At 45.1% G+C, this 20,793-nt stretch overlaps 1 protein-coding gene across 1 annotated transcript in view; it reads right to left on the bottom strand.

The window, feature by feature from the left end:
- The window catches only part of LOC112961533 (ankyrin repeat and BTB/POZ domain-containing protein BTBD11-like), a 79,005-nt gene that overhangs the window by 13,615 nt on the left and 44,597 nt on the right, over nucleotides 1-20,793 (bottom strand). Inside the window, exons 3-4 of the mRNA XM_026056834.1 lie at nucleotides 14,898-15,102; nucleotides 1,388-1,540 (exon numbers count right to left, since the gene is read on the bottom strand). Of these exons, the coding sequence (XP_025912619.1) occupies nucleotides 1,388-1,540; nucleotides 14,898-15,102 (358 nt within the window). The remainder of the gene's footprint in view (nucleotides 1-1,387; nucleotides 1,541-14,897; nucleotides 15,103-20,793) is intronic.

Raw genomic sequence — 20,793 nt, 5'->3', positions numbered from 1 at the left:
CCCCTACTTAAAATGATTTGGAAACTTCTGTAAAATTCTCTAAATAAGTGATGGTGTTTTCCATATACGTGTTGACAAAATATAACTTTAAAAATGGTATATTGGGTTTTTTTTCATCCATAAATATTTAATTGTTTTAACTTCATTTTTAAGACCAAGGATGTAGGGAAGAAACACTACTGGCTTATCTGCAATCCTACCAAAATACTAAAAGAGGTTTTTAATTGTTCCTTTTCAAAACTAAGTACTTGGTCTTCAAAAAGTGCATAGTACCTATAAGTCCTGACATTTCAGTAGGGATGCAGAACATTGCACTTTTGGAAATGAGGGCCAAGATGTTCACACTGAAGGGAAACAATTACAGTCAATATTTGAAATATGGAACTCTCAAGATTTAGCTTTTGAAATTCAACACATTTTTTCAATTAAAAATTCACTGTCAGCTCTAAAAATCTTTATGCAGGTCTCAAAATAAAGTATTATACTATTTGGTGAAAGAGCATGTCAAGGCCAGAGACAACAAAACACAGCTGCTCTGAGGCTGGTTGTCACAGCTAATCATGTAGATAATTCCTCTGCTTTCCGTGTTGCAGGCAAGAACGTACCTATTGCTGTAGGAGAGTCAGACTGCTGAAAAATAGGTTGTTATGCACAAATCTGTTAAGTAATATTAGTGAATAATCCCTACTTTGACAAATTCATAATGCCTTTTCAGATGAAGATATAAAACATATTCTTGACTCCAGAACAGCCCTAGAAAATGCTTTTATACATGTACATAATAATAAGGCAAAACAGACACTAAAAAACGTATTCTGGCAATAAATACTTTAGGACTTCATCAGAAAACCAAAAGGTCACATCTCATATACGAGAAAGTCAAATTATCTACGCTGACATTTACAACTAATTTGAACTGACACTAGCATGAAAAATATAATTTTACTGCAAGAGGTAGTCTTACCTATAAGTTTAAATATGCCCTTTAACCATTACTGCTGAAAACAAAGCACTGAAAAATATCTGCAGCCCTGCCAATTACATCTCAGGATTTTATAACAGAGCAATGTGAAGCAGACAATTAGCAGAAGATTTCAGCCCCTCGTTACCAAGCCGAACCTAATGGCAAAAGAAAAAAGCAGCTCTGCCGAGCAGATTAAGGGCTCGATCCTGCTGTGAGATATTCAGGCACCCATTACCATGCAACCGGCTTATCCACGGATGTGAGCAAATACCAGAGCCGATTTTGCAACACCCACAGCGATGAGTCCGAGCATCCCTGTGCCTCCGAGGAAATAACAGAGCCCTCTGCCTGCCTGCTAAATTCCTGCCACTTGGGAAGAGAGGCAGCTTTTGCACAAAGCATACGATCTTTTGGGGGACTTACTTTAACTGTCGAGGTTCACAGTCAACTCCGGGCAGCAGGAGCCTCGCCGCCTGCCGCACGTCATCGCTGTCCACGGAGAAGCTGCGGCGGTGCCCCGCGTGCGCCACGGCGACCCGTATCCACTCCATCAGGGGAGGCAGCACGATGAACGGCCTGGGGGGGCACACACACACATCAACACTACCGTATGCTAGCAGCAACATTGCAGGTATAGAGGCAGGGGTGGCGTGGGGGGTGTTTGTGCATGTATACATGTCTACAGAGGAGTGCACAGCAAGAAAATACACACAGAGAAAAGGAAAGCAGGGAAACACAAGCATGGGGGAGCAAAACCGGCTCAGCATGTTTCAGGCAGGTCCAAACCAAGATGTCCTGCCCCGTCTCTGCAGCGGGTTTGTTAAACAGGGAGATTTCGTCTATGGGGCGCCTGCAAGCCCAGTGCATCCTCCCTCTACCCCCAGCTTTGCACGGCATACCCTGATATGGGAGCGGGACGGCGTCCTGCTCTGGTTGGCACATCCGTGGCCGTGCATGCTCCCTTGCAGGAGGGAAGGGATCGTCCCCCCGCCCTCGGGCTGCAGGTGATGGGGAGGTGGCACGCAAGGAAGGTCCCACCACCTCCTGATGATATAAGGTGAGACTCATCCTCAGTGGTGACAGCGGGGACCCTTCCAGGTGATCCCACTGTATTTTGGAGGCATCTTGAGCAGCTTCAGAAATCAGACTACTTTGTTTCACTTTTAACTCTACTGCCATTTGTATTAAATTGCTACACCTTAGGGTACCAGCTGTTCTGCCACTTGATCAAAAACAAAAAAAAAATGCCTCCCACCCCCCCAGAATACGTGTTGGCACTCTGGGTCACAACCCCCACTTGAGCAAAGCTTGGTCACTAGCAGAGTTACAGTCCTTCACTCCAGAAGACCTGGACAGCCCAGGGGCCTAGTGGGAGCTGCCCAGGCCTTATGTCCCCTTATGTCCCCAGGCCGTTCATCGTGCGGCATGTCCCCATCCACACTGAAATTTATTTAGGGATCAAGAGAGAAATGCCAAACCTTGAATAGCAGCCATAGCTCTATGTTCTAATTTAGGGTTTAAAAAAAATTTAAAAAATCTGCTGCTGAACATCTTGGAAGGTCACTGTCTGTTAGATTCAGGGGAACCAAAATGGACAAAATTCCTAGAGCAATGTAGGCTGCAGCAAATGCCTTCCTATCCCTGGCAGGTCCAAAATGTCCAAATTGGGTGTCTGCTCCGATGGTGTCCTCCATGGCTGTATATAGGAGCAAAAAGTCTGTGTGGGGCAGGGATAAGGAAGGGTAACAGAAATCCCTATTTATTATAAAAAATAACCTATCTGGTCCAAGAGATATTTGAAAACTATGCTCAAAGTCCTAAGCTGTATGTAGACACAAGGAGGCTGTTTCATCCGTGAAGTGGATACCATGGCTGGGGGATGTTAACAGAGAACTGTTTTAACATTAAAAAAAGGGATTAAGCTTATAAATGAACATTATCTTCAAGTAATATCTGTACTTAACCTGCTCATACTTTGTTTTTCTGAACTTTTTCCTTTTTGTCTCCTTTCCTATTTTGCTCCTTTTCCCCTCCTCTTCAACTCTATGCTCCATTTATTAGCTCACAGGATATCTTCCTAATAGTGAAAATGTTCCTACTAGTACAGCAACTTCCCCTACTGTTGCCCCCTTCCTTTCTCCTGCTCCTTTTCATTCAATATCCCTTTTGCTTACTTACCTTTCCCTCTCTGCTCTCTTTTCACAGAGGAAAGAAAAAATCTGAACAAGGTAGCCAGTAGGCAAATACTTTACATTTTAAATATATAACTTTACCCCCAAAGAATCTACCCTGAGAAAAATGATTTAATAGGATGTTGTTTCTGGAATATCCTTTTTCCTATTTATAGTGCTCTTTATGCCATTTATTTCTCTTTTGAAGACTTTCCTTTACATGGCTCTGATATTAATATTCTTAAGTAGGGATGAGGTATTTCAAAAGGGCTGAAGAACACAGAAGCCCTGAGGCCACTAACTTTCCCTGGGACGTTGGTTCCTAAATCTCCCGGGCACTTAAAACGAATAACCTCCTTTTGAAATATGACATCTTTTGCTGACGTGACACTTTCATCATTATTCTATTCAAATACATTTTCATCACCTCGTGACCAGACTGCATTTGTTTCTAAGGCCTTTTGCTTTCTCCAGGCCTGCCCCTCCAATTTAAGGAGGCTGATAAGAAAGGAATATACTCTCGCACAGCTACCGTGAAAAGCTTTCTCTAAACCAGCTAATCTGTAGTGACAGTGGCGGTGGTGGCAGCGGTCAGAGGAGGGAGATTGTGTGCCTCGGTGGATAAAGTCGCTGGCCGCTTTAACGGAGGACTGCAAAGACCTCAGGCCGTATTATACGGGGGCTGACCGGCGAGAGCAGAAAGGGGCCAGGATTTGGCCATAAGCCTCTCCATCCGAGCAGGTCGGCAGTGCCTGGTAGCGGAGCAAGCAAACCTGGCCCTGGGGAGCTGGGGGTTAAGTGCACCTGGTGCAAAGAAAACGGAAAGGCTCCAAAACTTGTGACATGCTGTTTCACCAGTATATCAGAGTGGGAACAAATCAAGGGACAACAGCCGGGGAAAACTGCTGCGCGCTGCCCCGGGGCGTTAGTAGGCACAGCAGCAACTCTGGGAGAAAAGCACTCGCTGGTACACTGCAGGCTGCCAGCACCAGCTCCGTGGAGCCTGGCTTGCTGCTTGCTCACATGCTGTCTTCACAGGACAAAAAAAAACGTATTTCTCCTCCAGCCATAAATGAAGGTGAAAGAGAGAAAGAGGAATATTTTTGCTTCTGGAACATGACCTTCTTTCTAGGCTATGGCAAGGAGAAACAACTATTCTTTGCTTTCCTTAGAGCGGAGCAGATTCTCTTTAGTAGTGTTAAATAGCTGGGAACAACTGATTGGTGGGAGTTGTTTTCATCACTTACCGAACAAACAGCAGAAAAGGAACTGCAAATCACACCTGAAGTGTAAAAATGCATATAATTACACATAAAACTTGGTGTGATGAAAACAGTTAATAGGAAGCTAAATTCTAGGCTACAGTTTGGATGGGAGAACACAGTCTGGATCAGAGAAATGAAGATACGCGTCTATAGAGCCCTCCTATAAAAACTGCTGGATGAGAAGAAAAGCAGAGGGCCATGGCTGAACAGGGGATCCAGAGGTTTGCTCTTTCTGCTCCTCTCTTGCGCACATCAAACTTGCCCAGTAGAAAATCTGGCCCACTGCAGTAAGGAGCAGATAAAGTATTTACAGGCATTGTAATCACTGCACTATAAAATTTCATTTTTTCTTTCCCGGTCTTGCAAACTTTAACACAGAAATAGAAATGAACATGGCTATTTGGTATAATAAATGCAGAAGGGGAACAGAATCAGCATTCTGCGGAAGCAGCAGATTTTCTTTAAAGGCTAGTTTCACTCTGTATGTGATGGCATGGAATTCACTCAGAATATATTACATTCTTTTTTCAGAGGCAAAAAACCCAAGGCAGCATATCTGCGCATGTCAGGGAATTTGTATTTTGAGAAGAGAACCAAATATGGTTGAGTGCAATAGGTAAAAAATACCCCTCACAAGTCTATGTACCATGTGAATGGTTTTTTAATGCTATTTGTGGGCCAAGGAAGGGGAACACAAAGTTACAGGGAGGTTGCAGCCACAAGATAAAATGGCATCAGCAAGATACATTTTACTTTCCAAATGACACCGTGAGAAAACAGATTAGGCAAATACATCACATCATTAGCATACAAAACTGATAGATCTCCGCTATTCAAAGGCAGATAACAACTAGGAGAGTTTCATTACTTTTGTATCACCGAGCAGGCACGTAGCAGATAAGTCACCTCGGTATACTTTTTGGAAGTGTACACCTTAATTAAATTAATCTATGAAAGATATGAATATATGCTGGGCTGGACTCTGACTGATCAGATGTGGAAAGCCAGGACTCAACTGCCACGGCAGCATCTTATCAGGTTGCAGGTCCGTGTGCACTCTGGATAGCACAGGGCAGACCTTCTCCTCCAGCCCCTGTTTATACCTGCACTTAACCACAAATATATGCTCCAGTCCTCTTTAATTCACTGTGGTTAAGTTAAGCATGAGCTGAAGTACTGTCCCAGAAAAGGAGGGATTTCATCAGAGGCTCAGATATTTTCTTGAGCCATAGTCTAAGGGAAAAAATACCCTGATCCGGATGCAGAGAGACTTTTCGACATACAGGTCCCATGTGAGAGAGCGAGGAGGAGGGGGAGGCAGGGGGAGGCGAAAAAAGGGAGCTGCCACGGGGCAGGCGCTGCTGGGCACGGTCTCCATCCCCTGGCGAGGTGACAGCCCGGGAAGGCAGACCCCAGCCCTCTGCCGCCTGGCCGAGGTGGCTCAGGGACGGCAACGCCCTCCAGCCTGGTCCTCTGAGCGYGGGCCTTCAACAGGTCCCTACTCACAAAATGAAAAGGGAATTATCACAGAGCTTTCCTCGCCACACCTGCAGATTTCTCTTTTTAAACTGGTGGCGGCGATCGAGGCGGTGATCCAAGGTTCCTCCCGCAACTGGACTGAAACTCGCTCCCTCCACATCACGTCTCTTCCCGCTCCCTGCCGCAGCCCGGCACTCCCTGCTTCTCCTTCAGCTATTTTGGAAGGGCTCAGGGACCTGCAAGCTCCTTGGCTTTGCAGACATCTACAGGGAACAACCGCTTGGCAACCCCCAGCCAGGGACAACTGCTCGGCTTCCTTTCCCGTCCCGGATCTCACACATCTCTCTCCACATCGCCCTTAGATGTGGCAGCTCCCCCTTGGCACCCACCCACGCCTCTCTCCCCGACATGCTCCCTGCGGCAGCGGTGGCGGCGGGGCCACTGCTCCTGCTCCACGAACTTCCTTCGTTATTGCCAGGGCCGATGTCTCCCAGGCTGTGCCGCAGTCAGATGGAGCGCTTCAATTACAAAAACGGCTCATCGGGAAAACAAATGTTATTGGGGGTCCTAAATGTAATGTATAATCCCATTCTGACAATGCCACCTTAACTATATGAAGGATTACAGAAGACCCGTGTTCCTCCCAAGATGCAAACAGCCCGGGAGACGCAGCTACCTTACCAAGTGGCTCTCATGATGCACATCATTTCCCTTCCGTGCTTCCTGGCATATGGAGATGCTAAAAGTCCCATCTTACATATGTAATAGCTCAGGCTCTATTATTACTGTTACCAGGGGCAGTATACCCACATATAAATATGAGAAATCAATGGATAAAAAAGAACAAGAAAGGTTCACTCTAAAATGTAATCTGCTATTTCATTATTTTTATGTGGGTCTGTGATAAGTTTGATGAAGTTGCTTTTTGGACACAGCCAGTTGTGGCAGCTGAGCTATAAAACGATCAGGCTGGGGCTCCTATGAATCCCAGATGTGAATAATTTGCAGCCCTGCTTTTTTCCTGTCCCTACCACATTTCCAGGGTACTGAGTCTCTGCTGCCCATCAAACACGACTTTATGGTCCACCTGCCACACAACCCTTCAAGAGCAGGCCTGACACACATGCCTACCCTCTTTTTTTTCCCCTTGACTTCCCCAGCAGCCTAAGCAAACTCTTTGCAGAGTTTCCTTTTGCTCTCCAGATGGGGAAAGCAAACACAAACCCCTCAACCTTGACACTGGATATGCGTGAGGCACCTCTCGCCCTGCACTGCACGCTGTCCCCCGCACACCCCATCGTACTCCGGCACAGGCACAACAGCCCCAGGGCGCTCCTCTTGCTTTGGGACCCCTGATGCCAGACCCGGGGGGAAAACCACGTGGGGACAGGGACAAGGCACCTCTCACAGCGGGCTACAGGCTGCGAGCAGCCCTGCCACCACCTCATGCTGCAGCCCAGAAGCAGGGGACACCCTGGGATGTAACCACAGCTCCCACTGGTCGCAGGACTCATGCTGAATTCAAAAGCGGAGGGGTTGGAAGGGGGCAGGGCAGGGGGTCCCAAATCCAGGCAGCAATCTGGGAGCAACCACACACCGGACTGCGCATGACAACAGTACATTATATCCCCAGCATTCGTTTACCTTAAGTTAGAGCCTTTCAAGATGTCAAGAGCCTCCATCCTGTACCTAGCTCTTCCTCTCCTGGGTCTCTCCCTCTCTCTTGCAGAAGGTGATCCATGTTTTTGGCTGGACCCCTCTGCCAGGAAAGCATACACCTCTCATCCCAGTTCCTACTGTCCAGGCAAATCCTCCCGAGCTCCCCTTTGGCAGGGGACTCCCTCATCACCTTTGCCAGGTGATCAAAGACCGAAGGGAGGGACTGCTGCTTATCACTTTCTGTGGCATGCAGACTTAAACTGCCTTCCCAATGGCAGCCTCTGCCTTGCTGAAGAGAAGTCCCTTTGAAGGATAATCACTCAGGTTTGGCGATCCTCTGCTGTCAGTGCTATGCCAACTGCAAAACTGTTTTCCCTTACCTTCTGCGCGTTGTAGCTCACAAATCACAGAAAGGCCACCAGCCCCTCATCCACAACGGACTCACAGTGCACTGAAGGTCTGGGAACTCATCAAACACGCACAAGAGATTTCCCCAAATAATCACAGTGCTCAAAGACAAAATTGTAGTTTCAAGTGCATCAGTCTCTCTATTTACAGGGGCACTTCACATTGCTGTTCTTCAAATACCAAGTCCTTGCCCTTCTACAGGCACACACACATTGGATTATATCAATTGCTAGGGAGAGGACTGGCCTGATGGTTTGCATCATGATGGGAACTGAGAAATTCATGAGTATTGATCATATTCAGATGTGAGTTCCCACTGAGGTCTTGGACACTTCTTGCTGTTCCTCCCTCAGCTACACTAGCTGTAAAGTGGACACAGCTGTAGAGACCTGACTTTACTTTAACTTAAAGGACTACTGTTGGGTTTCATTATTGCAATTGATTTGCACGACTTCTGCTTGCAGGATCCTTAATTATTCAGGAGGATGCTGTTGTGCTAGGGGTTTAATTTGTTCACTCACTCCAGCAAAGGAGCGGTGATTGCAAGCCTATGGGATAATGGCAGCCAAAGCACTATGCACAATTCACTGTTCTTTACAACTGCAACACAGTAAAAGAGTTAGCAGTGCTCCTGAAAAGTGGAAGACTGTAATTATATAAGAAAAAGCCTGCCTAGACAAAGGTAGAGAGATGTTTTAGTCTGCAGATATGAGTCAGCAACTTTAAAATTATCAAGGGATCCTTTCATTCCCATCCTGTCCTTTTTTTTAAAGAAAATCCCAACAGATGAATTGAAAAGCATTCTCAATTCTGACAATTTTCATTTAGAAATTATGATAAAATTATATATACAGTGCCAGTCCATTTTTACTGTTATTGGAGCATAGAAAAGCATGTTTTTCCAATGCTTAGCATACCTTTCATATGGAGTTTTGGGCTGCAAAATGTATATTTTATATTTATACCATAAGCTACTTGTCTTTTGAGAGAACAAATAGTTTTTGATATATGTAGAAGTCTGTCAGCCCCGAACCTGCACAGGGACCCAACAGTGCCGGTTCGTCTATGACGCGAGGCAACAGCACATGAATTCACACAGATATCCCATGCTAGGCAATTCTTCCATAACTCCCGAATCAGCACTAAGGGTGAACCAAGTAGCCAGGCTCTGAAAAAGCCAATTCTGCGTTTTATTCAGCCTGAAAGATCACTTCTTCTCACTGTCATACAAGCGTCATCAAACTGAGTAAGAACAGGCCCTGTCTAAGCGGAGGGAGGATGTAGCCTTATGCTTTAATGTATCAAGACTTCAATGCTCCAGTCTACACAAGGGTATCGGCAAGTCAAGTTTTTGAACTCACATTCAGTGTTTGAACGTGCGATCCCTGTTGTCTCTCCGGCACTAAAAACATTAATGGCTGAGACTTGAAACACAATCGTGTCAAAGCAATGACTTGTCCAGCAACTACAATGGGGAAATATTTCACAGGCAGTTTGACACCTAATTTGACACAACTCACCGAGATATAAACACATGGAAAGAAGTCAGCGTCACAAGTGCTGACGAGAGTGCAGCTCAGAACGTCCCGGGCAACACGCTGTTCCCTTAACACTGCACAGAATTTTCTCTATTTAAAAAATCCTATAGCAATCACATGGACAGCTTAAGTCTAGCCTGATAAATTAGATTTAGTATATAGCCCAGGTCCAGCAAGGATATACTGTCTGACAGCAGAGCTATGAATGCTGCCTAAACCATTTCTTGTAACACGTGCAATCCAGCATGCAGCAGACAGCTGCCAATACTATTTTGAAGGGTTTTTTTTTTAAGTAGGAAGTTTGATACTTAGGATGCAAATCTAGAGGATTTACCTAAGGCTAAATAGGGGATTTCTTTTCAGGGGTTCTCAGAGAAATCAACTGCGATACTAAGTTTGACTTCAGTGAAGGCAGGGTTTCACCAGCTGAGGTTTTCAATTAAACAGTGGTTAAAACAGGCCCTTTATACTAGTTTATGCCATACTGGCAATCAAGCATGGGCAATGTCTTCTTCGAATACACACTGCAGGATGAATAGGTTTCATACTAGGACTTCCACATTCCCGTTTTTCCAAATGAGGTGCAGCACTAGAAGTTTACCTGTTATTACTCATCAGCATTCCTGATTATTCGCTCTACTTTTTGCTGACCTCTCCTCGAGACTGGTCTACCCATGGAGTTTGTACCATGTAACAGTTTAAAGCAGGGACATATTTCCCTAGTTATCTACTTACCAAAATGGTTATACGGGTTTAATCTGTACTACGGACACAGCTGTATCAGTTACAAAGGTGCTTTGAATGAGTTTAGCTTATTTTATACCAGTGGAACACTCTTGCCATTAAGGGAGTTTCATCACATTAATTTGCCAAGTATACTAATAATTATTCAAAGCACAAAACAAAATTCAGACGATAACCTCAACCCTTCCTATTAATCAGAATTAGCTACAGGCTACAATTCACATGTATGTGTATGCACGGGGGAAGCATACATCTGCATGTGCGTGTAAGGTAGGCAGAAATACAATAAGCAAGAAACGGCCCCTGGGAGTTTATAAGGGATTGCTCTACATTCGGGAAAAAAAGTAGTGAAGGGAAGAGGAAAGGAGGCTGGAAACAGACACATATCTATCAAATCAATTAAGACTTGAGGGGAGAAGACAAGGGCTGCCACAATGTACACAGAGTTAACGCTTGCCCAAGGAGCAGTGGCCGAAGAAATCCTGGAGAAGGAACTTTGTTGCCTCGTGAACAAAATTAATGGCAGCTTTGAAAGGGGCTGAGCTGCTGAGCTGCCGTTTCTCAATGGGCTGCTAATGCGGATCGTGGAGAGTTAGGAAGTAATGAGGACTTTGTCAATACAGCTGTGGATAAAAGTGGGTAAGGAACCACTTAAGGAAAAAAGCATCACACAAATCTGCAACTACAGATTCTGTGCTTTCCGGTGCTTAAGAAATTACTTGTAATAATTTTGGAAGTGTTATAGAGGCTGAGAAGCAAAACATAACCACGGGACAGATCCTTTTATTAAATCAGAAGCAGTAAGAGAGAAAGCAATCTTGGCAACAGCGGTCTCATCTACAATTCCTTCCTCTTTTTTTTTTTTTTTTTTTGAAAAATTCCCAGGACAGCAAAAGAACAAACAGACCTAAATAATCCGCAGCCACCCACAGGCGGAGGCACTGGAGGAGCACGGGTTTCACAGACAGCACCTGGCGCAAGACTACCGTTTCCATCGCGTCCCGGCCAGGGGTATTGGTGAAGGGTAGCCCCACACAAACCAGTCCAAACCCCCCTCCCTGTACCTCCTCTGGCCTGTCCAGCGCCAGCCAAAGTAGCCATCTACGCAGTACCCAGGGCCGTTAGGTAATATATCCCCAGCATGATGGGCTTGTGTTACTACTAACAACCCAAGAGCTGCCAGCTTTATTTACATTTGCCAACCACATGGCCAAAAAACCACAGGGCTTCTTCAAAACTGATTGGATTGAAAGACGTATATGATTTGATGGGGGGTTACATGACTGTCTTCTCGTCAGGGTTTTTCTGGCATTTAGGAAATGGGGAATCTTTTCCAGATTTCCAGAGAAACCCTGGCCGCTTTCTGCTCCCTCCCCTCCCCTCCCTCAATAAAAGCAGCTCCAAAAAAATCAAAAACAGCCCCACAACGTAAGTATTCTTTCCCCCTTTTTATTTCATGTAAAGATAAATACTGTTGTAAATACACTGCATTCTTATTTCCTTACCTCCGTGAAGAGAAAACACAGAGAAATGCTCCCTAGAAACTAAGTGCCAGATTTATTCAAAAGTAAACATCCAATTTTATGCATCCCATAAGACTTTACGGGAGGTGCTGTTCCTTGTGTTAGCAAGTGCTAAGCCAGGCAGGAGCGCTGCCCCGCATGCCGCAAGGATGGTGCTCCAGGTCCTCTCCCACACGCAGCTCCCACAGAGGGACAAGCAGAGCCTCTGCGGCTCCCGAATTCAAGTGGGTTTGGACCCAGCGTCCAGGTGGAGCAGAGACGGGTGGGAACTATGTTAAATTGCGCCGCCAGGAAGAGCTCTCAAGTGGCCACTGAGCTCTGCAAGAGCCCGATGAGCACCCTGGAGCATCTCTGCAACCCTCTCCACCCCGGCCATGCATGGTCAGAAGAGGAGGGCGCCAAAACAGTAGCCAAATTGTCTTTAACCAAGCCAAGGACAATCCCCATTTCATGCGAAACTCACTACGGCCAGATCCATGCTGTTTCTGGCTTTTCTGCACTAGCAGGGATGCAAAGAGGCCGCAGAAGGGGAAAGTAATCTGGATTTGCTTTTTCCTTTCTGTGCTTTTCCTAACACAAAAGTAACCATAACAGCCGGAGAAGAAGAGAGGGAACGTGGAACTTAGATAAGGCATAAAGCTTGAAAACATTCTGAATACAAAAATGTCATGTTTAACAAGCCCACTCCCTCATAATGCATAAAAACCCATAATGAAAACTGAAAACACCAAAAATAAGTCACGGATCATAAAGTGTGGCTGCATATAAGGAGCAGCATTGATATTCTTTGATGGAAAATATGAAGGAAAGCTTCTCAAAGCATTAAATAGAAGTCAGCTTAACCAATCTCTCTTCCAAGACAGCACAGGATGGTTATATTCAGCTGGTAAAGCATGCTATAGAACAAAATTCAGTGGAAATATCTGGGCATATGCTTAACCCTGTATCACTTCCACTTGTGTTCTCTAGCACTAAGTACTAAAGCATGTTCGATTAGGCAATAGAAGGAATATCTGTTCCTTCCAGAATTGACCACAAGCTCTTGGCAATAACACTGAGTACTTACTTTGGCCCTTACCACATACCACAGTTGTTAACTGACCTTCCAAAGGAAGACAGTTTGCCAAACAGAATATTCAAAATAAAAGAGGAAGAAAAATTGCATCTGGCTTTATATAATCAGCATTTCAACTGCTCTAACAAAGACAATACACATAAGATTATCTCAGAAAAAGGAAAACCTATTAAAGCAAATACCAGAAGTGAATTTTCTAATACTTCTGCCCTTTTCACTTTCTGCAGAGAAGTCTTTGGAAATTTTAAAAACCAGAGCCTCATTCTGGCTTCTTATATTCCCTCTGGTTCCACTGATATTATTCCCACAGATGAGGACTACAGATCAGGCAAGGCTATTTTCTAATTTCAGTAAAGCTACTATCTTTTTGTCTAATACCAACCATGAACACTTCTGCTCATGAGTTAGGCTTTCCACAGTAACAAGGTCAGCTGAAAAATCATGGGGGAAAAAATGGCAATGAGAAAATTCTGGATTCTTTTAATTTCCCTTCTGTTTTTTTTTTTCACACTTTGGAAACAATAGAGCAAAAACTGAAAAACATGCTCACTTAAGTCACCCAAACTAGCAAAGAATCAGCATGCCATCCAAAGGCAAATGGCAAAATTCCCAGTAACGTCATTAATGCCAAAGTTTCACCTTGTACGCTTTTCTATGAATCAATATAACAATATTTCAATAAAGATATCATATTACAGGCCATTTACAACAACAGATACAATGAGATTCTCAGATGCGGCCTTTGTGATGCAGAGCTCCTCCAGAAACACTAATTGAGCCGCTGCATGTGCGGCTGTCGGGGCACATGCACCAATCGGTTTGGCTCACATTTACCATGTGATGTATACACACATCCATCGGGATGCAAATGCGGGGTCCAGCTTGAAAAAGGAGCTTTCATTTGCACCATCACAATACATATCCGAAAAGTGAACATCCAGCACTTTCCAAACATTGGTGGCTCCTCTCATTTCCTTACCGGTTGCCCCTATTTCAGGGCCGGTGAGAAGTGAAGCAGGGAAACATGACTTGCCTCCGGCCACAAGAAGAGGCAGAGCTGGCTCATGTTACTAGAGAGTTTGCTGGGTTTTTGACAAGAGATGACTTTATTTTCTTGGCCGGAAAGTTGTCCTGGTTCGTTTTTGCGGTGCCTTGACCTAGAACAGCTGTTCCCGGCTGAGTGAGGGCAGGCGGCTGCCCCGTGCCTGGGCAGCGAGGCAGAGGCAGGCAGCCTTTGGCCCTGCCTCCTCCACTCCTGGCGAAGAGGTGGCACCTTCTGACTCTGCGCCCAGCCACACACAGACCATTTCCTGCCTAGAGACAGCAGACAGGGGTTTATTTTTTCTTTTCTGCGTGCTACTTTGAAGTACCTTGCATATCACTTGGTAACCCCGGAGCTGCTTCCCACAGAGCGTTTTCTCCTGCTTCTCATCTTGAGGAAGACCCTGAGCCCGAATCGAGCCTTGCATTTGCCTGTCCTGCCTTGCTTTATCGTCCAAGGGAGGATTAGAGCAACGGCGTCGGAGCCTGCCGTGCCCTGAACAGCACAGTGCACCTCACCTGCCGGCCAGCAGGCTCGCAGCCCCCCAGTCGCTACTAGGCATGCGTCACACCTGGGCGCTCGGCACAGAGGGAGCCCAATGGGTTTAACAATCTCTTCTTTCTACACACATTACTCTATTCATTTTCCACTTCCCAAATTACAGCTGTAGAACCCTATTAACGTGTAGAAAAACAAATTTAAACCCAAACCTGTTAGGCTAGAAATAGAACTTCTCATTTTCTTTTCCAAAACACAGAAGAGCTGAGCAACAAAGAAAGAAAAAGGAAATCTCCACCAAGTGCACATCTGGAACCAATTTGCCGTCTGTAGCCACTGGGTGTCACTTTTGATATATATTGGGTCAGCTATGGAGCACTTCAGCAAGAGGAATGGTTTTCAAAAAGGTGATCCTAAACCAAAACAGACTGCTCTGCAGTCTCTTATGCACAAGCTATAATTAGCTGGCAGTGCTGATTTATTAATGAAATGTCTTCTCAAAGATATTAAATACCATAAAGTAGCTCTTACCTTTCAGTCTGCAGTGTGACTTTTGACGGCTCCACGTTCGGGTTTTCCCACTCCATCTGAGGGCAATGCATAAAATAACAGAGCGTGTACAGGGCCTCCGGCTCCCAATAGAGCGATCCCTGCTTCTGATGCATTGGCGTGCCGTTCCCGTGCTGCTTGGCATTGAGCGGCTGGAGGTGGTGCATTGCGCGAGACACCAGGTCACCTGCAAAGGAAAAAAGCTGGGTGAGCACGGTGAGGTTCAACCTGCCCTTCCTTCCCTCGTGTTGCCGACTTGCCCCTGAGTTTTCAAACTAAAAGACGTCTCCAGCTGTTTTTCCTTCTCATTTAACTTAACATACATAAGCAGTAAATGGCACAACAGGATCCTGGGCATTATTCATTTCCAACTCTGAATTCGTCTGTTGTTTGCACACTGTGGTGACATGCACGGGCTGTAGACAAGCCCCCGAAGGCCTGCGGGAGCACTGTTTCTGTGAATGCCGTGTCCTCAGCCACCACGTGCAGCATCAGACTGGTTCATCTCAGCACTGCCAGAAAGCAGATACGCCGGGACCTGGGTCACAGCAACCAACGAGGCAGCCCTGGGAGGCTGCCAAACCCCTCCGAGTCCCCAGATTGTCAGTGGGGACAAGGCAGAAAGGCACGGAGGCACAAATTTTATTCTACCTATATAAAGGCTGCACACTCATAGCCACATACATACAGTGGCAGGGAAATCCAGCCTCTTGCTATGGGAAAGGAAGCAGCCAAATAACGCGCACGCCGCCATGTGAATGTGTGTGAAGTGAAATTTGGGGTGAAGAAAAAAGGACAAAATCCTTGCTCTTACAAAGCGTGCGGGCTGGTCTCCGGTGGGAGGAAGGGGCGGCGAGAGAGGGAGAACAAAAACAGAAAACGCTCGGCCCTGTTTTATATTCACTTTTCAACAGCAGCAACTGGCCTCTTCATCCCGCGTCAGTCAGCCTCCCCGCTGATAGCTGCTGCTTCGTTGCCGTACAGCATCTCATCAAAACCACTTTCGAGCCTTCATCCCTGCTCCGTGCGTATCATCAAGTCGCCGGGCGGGTGCACTCACCCAGCTGAACGCGGCCAGAGCTAGTTTTAAAGACGCTACTAAAAACGAGCTGGCTCCACAGCACGCAGAGCTACGTTACACCCCGCAGGGCGGCCGCAGTTTCTGAACCAGATGGCTTTTGCTTTGGTGCCAGAAACACCTAACTGAAATTACAGTTTTTAAGCCCAGGTCGGGCCTCCAAAACTTCTCAATGTTCGCAAAACAGATAATCTGTGAAAGAGACTCACTCAAGCTATTTAGGTTTCTAGAGAATAGAATATGGCCCATTAGAAAGATGTTCGTTGTCTCTCGCTATGATCATACGGTGCTGAAAGTTTCCTCGCATTACAGATATGGGAAATAAGCTGCAATATGCAGACCGTGATCAGCAAGCCCAGCAAATGAGATTAAGTTAGCGGGCAGATATACAGGCAAGCTGAAGTGGCTCTCTAAACACCGGACTGATTGTAACTAATTAGCTACAACATCTCCCTCTGAGGCAGTAAATTTTACAACGTTGGTTGACTAGTGACCACTATATAAAAGGTAGCATAACAATTTCGGTTATAAGCCGTCTGTTTTCACATGCTCAGATCGTTCTGAAAATTCTTCTTCGGGGGAAAATAATGATCTCTGATCAAATCAGATGGTTTGTTTTAAAAGAAAATCTGAGCAAAAACCCTTCGGGTCATTGTTGAGCTATACAAAAGCAAATAATGGGGAACAGAGGACACAATTTTCCAGTGTTAAGAAAATGTCACACATTTTCTATTATATGGTTTTCCCAAATGACCACTGAACACTGAAACTTGGAAGGAAAAGTTGGAAATTTACACTGAGGTAGGAACATAAAACCAAATTTGAAAATAAAAAAAAGGCTGAATAATGAACTTACGGGCAAACCTAAAAGGATCCATTTCAAATGTGCAAAAGGCAGAGCTGCAGGGTGTTTTTTGTTTTGTTTTGTTTTGTTTTGTTTTGTTTTCTAAGCAAAGTCCCACCCCTGTTAATACACAGAGAAGGCTGCTGCTGCCGCGATAATTTGCACCAAGGAGAACAGAAACGTCTCACTGAAAAATGCTCAGCCCAATCCTCAAAAAAACACAGTCTTAAAACCATGAACAGAAGAAAAACCGCTGGCATGAGAAAACTGCCGAGTCCATGATTTTAGGGTTTTGACACAATTTTTGCTGCACTCTGCAATATTCTTCTGATTCAAAGCTTTCATTTAAAAATAGTTTCTGTCTTTTCTTTTTGCCAGGAAATTGTCATGATAGGACCAATCTTGCAGTCCTGCACGCTCATAATTTCCGAGAGAAGCTGTGCATGCAGAAGGCCTGCAGGATCAGGTCCACAGCAGAAACAGATGTGCCTTTGAGACAATTACCCAGTCCTGCATAAAATTAGCTGCAGGCAAACAGCAACAGCAGGAAAGTTTGGATCTCACTTCTCTCATCCCATTCTGTCACAGCAGATGTGCATTTCCAAGTCCAGCATGGGCCAGCTTAAATGCTAGCAATATTACTGTTAGCAAATGTAATGTTCTCTTTTTCTTCCAAAGGAAAATGTGTAAAATTGCAAATTGCAACATTCAGGTTTAACAGTGACAGCGAAAGCAGAGAAGAGAGTTGTAGTAAGTTCTGTCTTTTTTAGACCCAAGGCACTGAAGCATGTGCTTAAAGTTAAGCACATGACTAGTCTTATTTAAGCGGATTGAGACAGTACACATTAGAGACCTCCTCCGAGTTCTGTACTGAATGATGAATGAAAATCGGGATACAATTTAGCCCCAGATTCAGTCAGCAACATTACTTCATCCATATTCCACAGCATGTGCTTGGGAGAGAAGAGTTTTATGACACATTCGGCACTGGAGAAAAATGCATGTTGAATAAGGAGAAAAAGAACTAGAAAGAATGATGCGTGCAGGGCAGCCAACTCAGCATCACTGCTGGAGAAACTGAAATCAACGGCAAAACCCAGCTATAATGAACTTCAGTATGACCAGGATTCATCCTTTTCTTCTGGTATTTCCAGAACTGCATCCTAAGAAACTCAAACCAATTCAAGACATTAAGGTCAAATTAATGCTTTTTTATGTATAAGCATTATTTGGTTATGTTATACCAAGAATTGACTGGATTAGAACTTGGTTTTGCCTTTTCTATGATTTCCACGGTTTCATTTGAAATAATTGCTACATCAAATAACGTTATCTACCAAAGGCAACTCAAGGCTTAAATAATCAATACCTATAAAGCATCAAGCTTCATAGCGGACAGTAAATAAGCATAAAATGCTGCGTTATGAACTTGTTATCCAACAGAGAACTGGAGGCAGGATGAGAAGCTCTGATTTCTATTTTATTCTGCTGCGTAACCTTGGACAAGTCATCGCACCCCTCTGGTCTCCTTTTCCTCCCCAACAACATCAAGCTATGGTGAAAATTTTTCAGGGCAGAGATTGTGTTTTAGCATATCTATGCACCAAGATCAGTACTGAGAAGGGAGAAGGGAACTGACTGGTGCACACTCACTCTGTGGTAGTACTTCTGCATATAGCCCATAATGCAGTATACATCCAGGTGAGATGTGCATTTGCTGTTTCAGTCTCTACTACGGATTGTTTCTTCTGCTCTTGCTAATATGCTCTTGTTCCTCCATTTTCTTCCAACAAAGAATATGCAAAGTTTAGTTGCTTTATTTCCTGATCTTGCAACTTGCTGTACATGAGTCACGTGACTCCACATCATGGTCTGTTTTAATTCTGACCAGGGCACCCCTCCAGCAGCCCCAAAACCCAGGTACTCTCACATATGAAGCCAGCTCCATACTGGGACTCACTGATCCAGTCTCCCATGGACCAGTGTACCTATTGGTCCCCTCGTCTCCTCCACTTGGTCAGCCAGCCAAAGTCTCAGCTGGGAAACCCAGCCTGGCTCCACACTGATATATGCTCTCCCTGTCAGCTGTAAAATCACAGTATATCTGAACACTGAGGGCAACCTTGAATCTGTTGCCAAATATAGACAGGGGAACCCCTCATTCATCACCGAGTCTGCTGTCTCCACTCTTCAGAGCTGTGTTCAGCTACAGCAAAGCTCTGCAAGGTGAGGCAACTTTCTCACAGTGTAGCTGGCTCTTGTAAGCTCACACAGCTTGCAGGTTTTGGTGTTTTACTTGCAGCTCCTGATAGGTACAAACATGAGAATCTCAGCTTCCAGTGAGAACAAAGTGAGTCTTTTTTAGCCCTAAAAGCAAGTCTCAAATATGTCAACTGAGTGCAGGCCAATAAATTCCCCAGTGCATCATTCCCCCCCAAAAAAATTAAAAAAAAAATCCCAGCATTTGAGTCAGTCTTTTAATTGCAGCGAAGCCGCTCACGAAGGCCATGGCGTCATGGCACAAAGGGCTCGATGGGGATTCCTGCTGCTCTGTCCCCAGCACTCCTGCTTGCCCCGGTACCACGGCCTGCAACCAATCTGGGAAACACACTGGGGAACTGATCCCGCCTGACAAAAAAATTCTGCCAATTTTATTTTGTTTTTAATTTGAACCAAATAAACACTCAAATAAACAATTTATGCCACCAAAGCCAAATGAGCTGCCATGCAAATGGTTCTGCTAGCAAAACTGGGGAGAGGAAGACATCCTGTTGTGTGGGTCAGACAAAAACGAACAGCGAGGTGGGAGGCTATTTTAGGACGCCTTCGTTGCTGAAACGCTTGCGCTATGAAGCCAGAACTGGAGGGTAGCCTTCCAGAGTGCAATGAAGAAGAAGGCAGCAACCCCCAGGCCGGCACTGCCTCACAGACCTGGATCAGGAAGGAGAACAGCTCTGGCAGTGCACATCTCCGCTTGAGCTAGTTAGCCCAGGTGAGAAATACTGTACCTTACACACCTACCAGCACACTCAGAGCTAGCAAAGCATCTGCTAAACCATCACTGCACTGCAACATACAGGGAGTTGCTACTGCAGCTACCCGCACTTTGTCCTTTCCATGATTAAAACAGAGATCTCCCGTTGTTGCTGCTGTTAATTTGGCACTTTTTATGAACTCAAGATCCACATGCATTTGATTTAAAGATTCAAAATATTATGTAATGTGCACATGGTGACACAGGCCTGGTTTAAGGCAATACTGAATATTTAAGGAACAGCTTCACTGACTTCAAGCCAAAGATGTGATGTGACAGGGAAAGTTAAGCTGTTCCAGTCACTATGGGGGTGGCGTACTCAACATCATGTAGCACAGCTGGACTGCTTGAGCCCTCTAAATAGTGAATAGCTAAGCACTTTTTTACTATGTTTGGCTTAGGCAAAAGGTATTATCACCATTCTTATTATTTTAATGCCCAGTGCTTTCAAGATAACATATCCGTTTCAAATTTTGTTAAGAGAGAGGAGGGGGGAAAAGAAGAAAAATGAAGAGGAAGAAAAAGAAAAACATAGGTGCCCCATTATCTACATTTGAGAAGATTCCTGTAGGATTTTATGGCATCTGTCACGGTGCACCTGATCCTGCAAACGTTCCTGCCTATGAGCAGGCTCACTGCCTCCAAAGGGATTATCTTGCAAAACATAAAAGCACATGCAAAGATAAAGTGTTCAGCTGGGCGTGTGCTTGCACAGCCAGGACCAACAGATGAATGCTACTGTGCTGATCTTTACACGGCCCCTCCCTGTAATGCCTATCTCGAGCTTTTCTTGTTCCAAGAACGTTTGAAAATTGTAAGAACAACTTATAAACAGTATTTTTAAACACTGATAATAAGCCACACAGATCTGCTTCCTTCCGTTGAAGGAGAGGGGAGGGAGGAAGACCTTGGTTTCCACGGC

The sequence above is a fragment of the Apteryx rowi genome, unplaced genomic scaffold (assembly GCF_003343035.1).
Source record: "Apteryx rowi isolate R43461 unplaced genomic scaffold, aptRow1 scaffold_133, whole genome shotgun sequence".
In the NCBI taxonomy this organism is placed as follows: Eukaryota; Metazoa; Chordata; class Aves; order Apterygiformes; family Apterygidae; genus Apteryx; species Apteryx rowi.
This window is presented reverse-complemented; position numbering and strand designations above follow the sequence as displayed.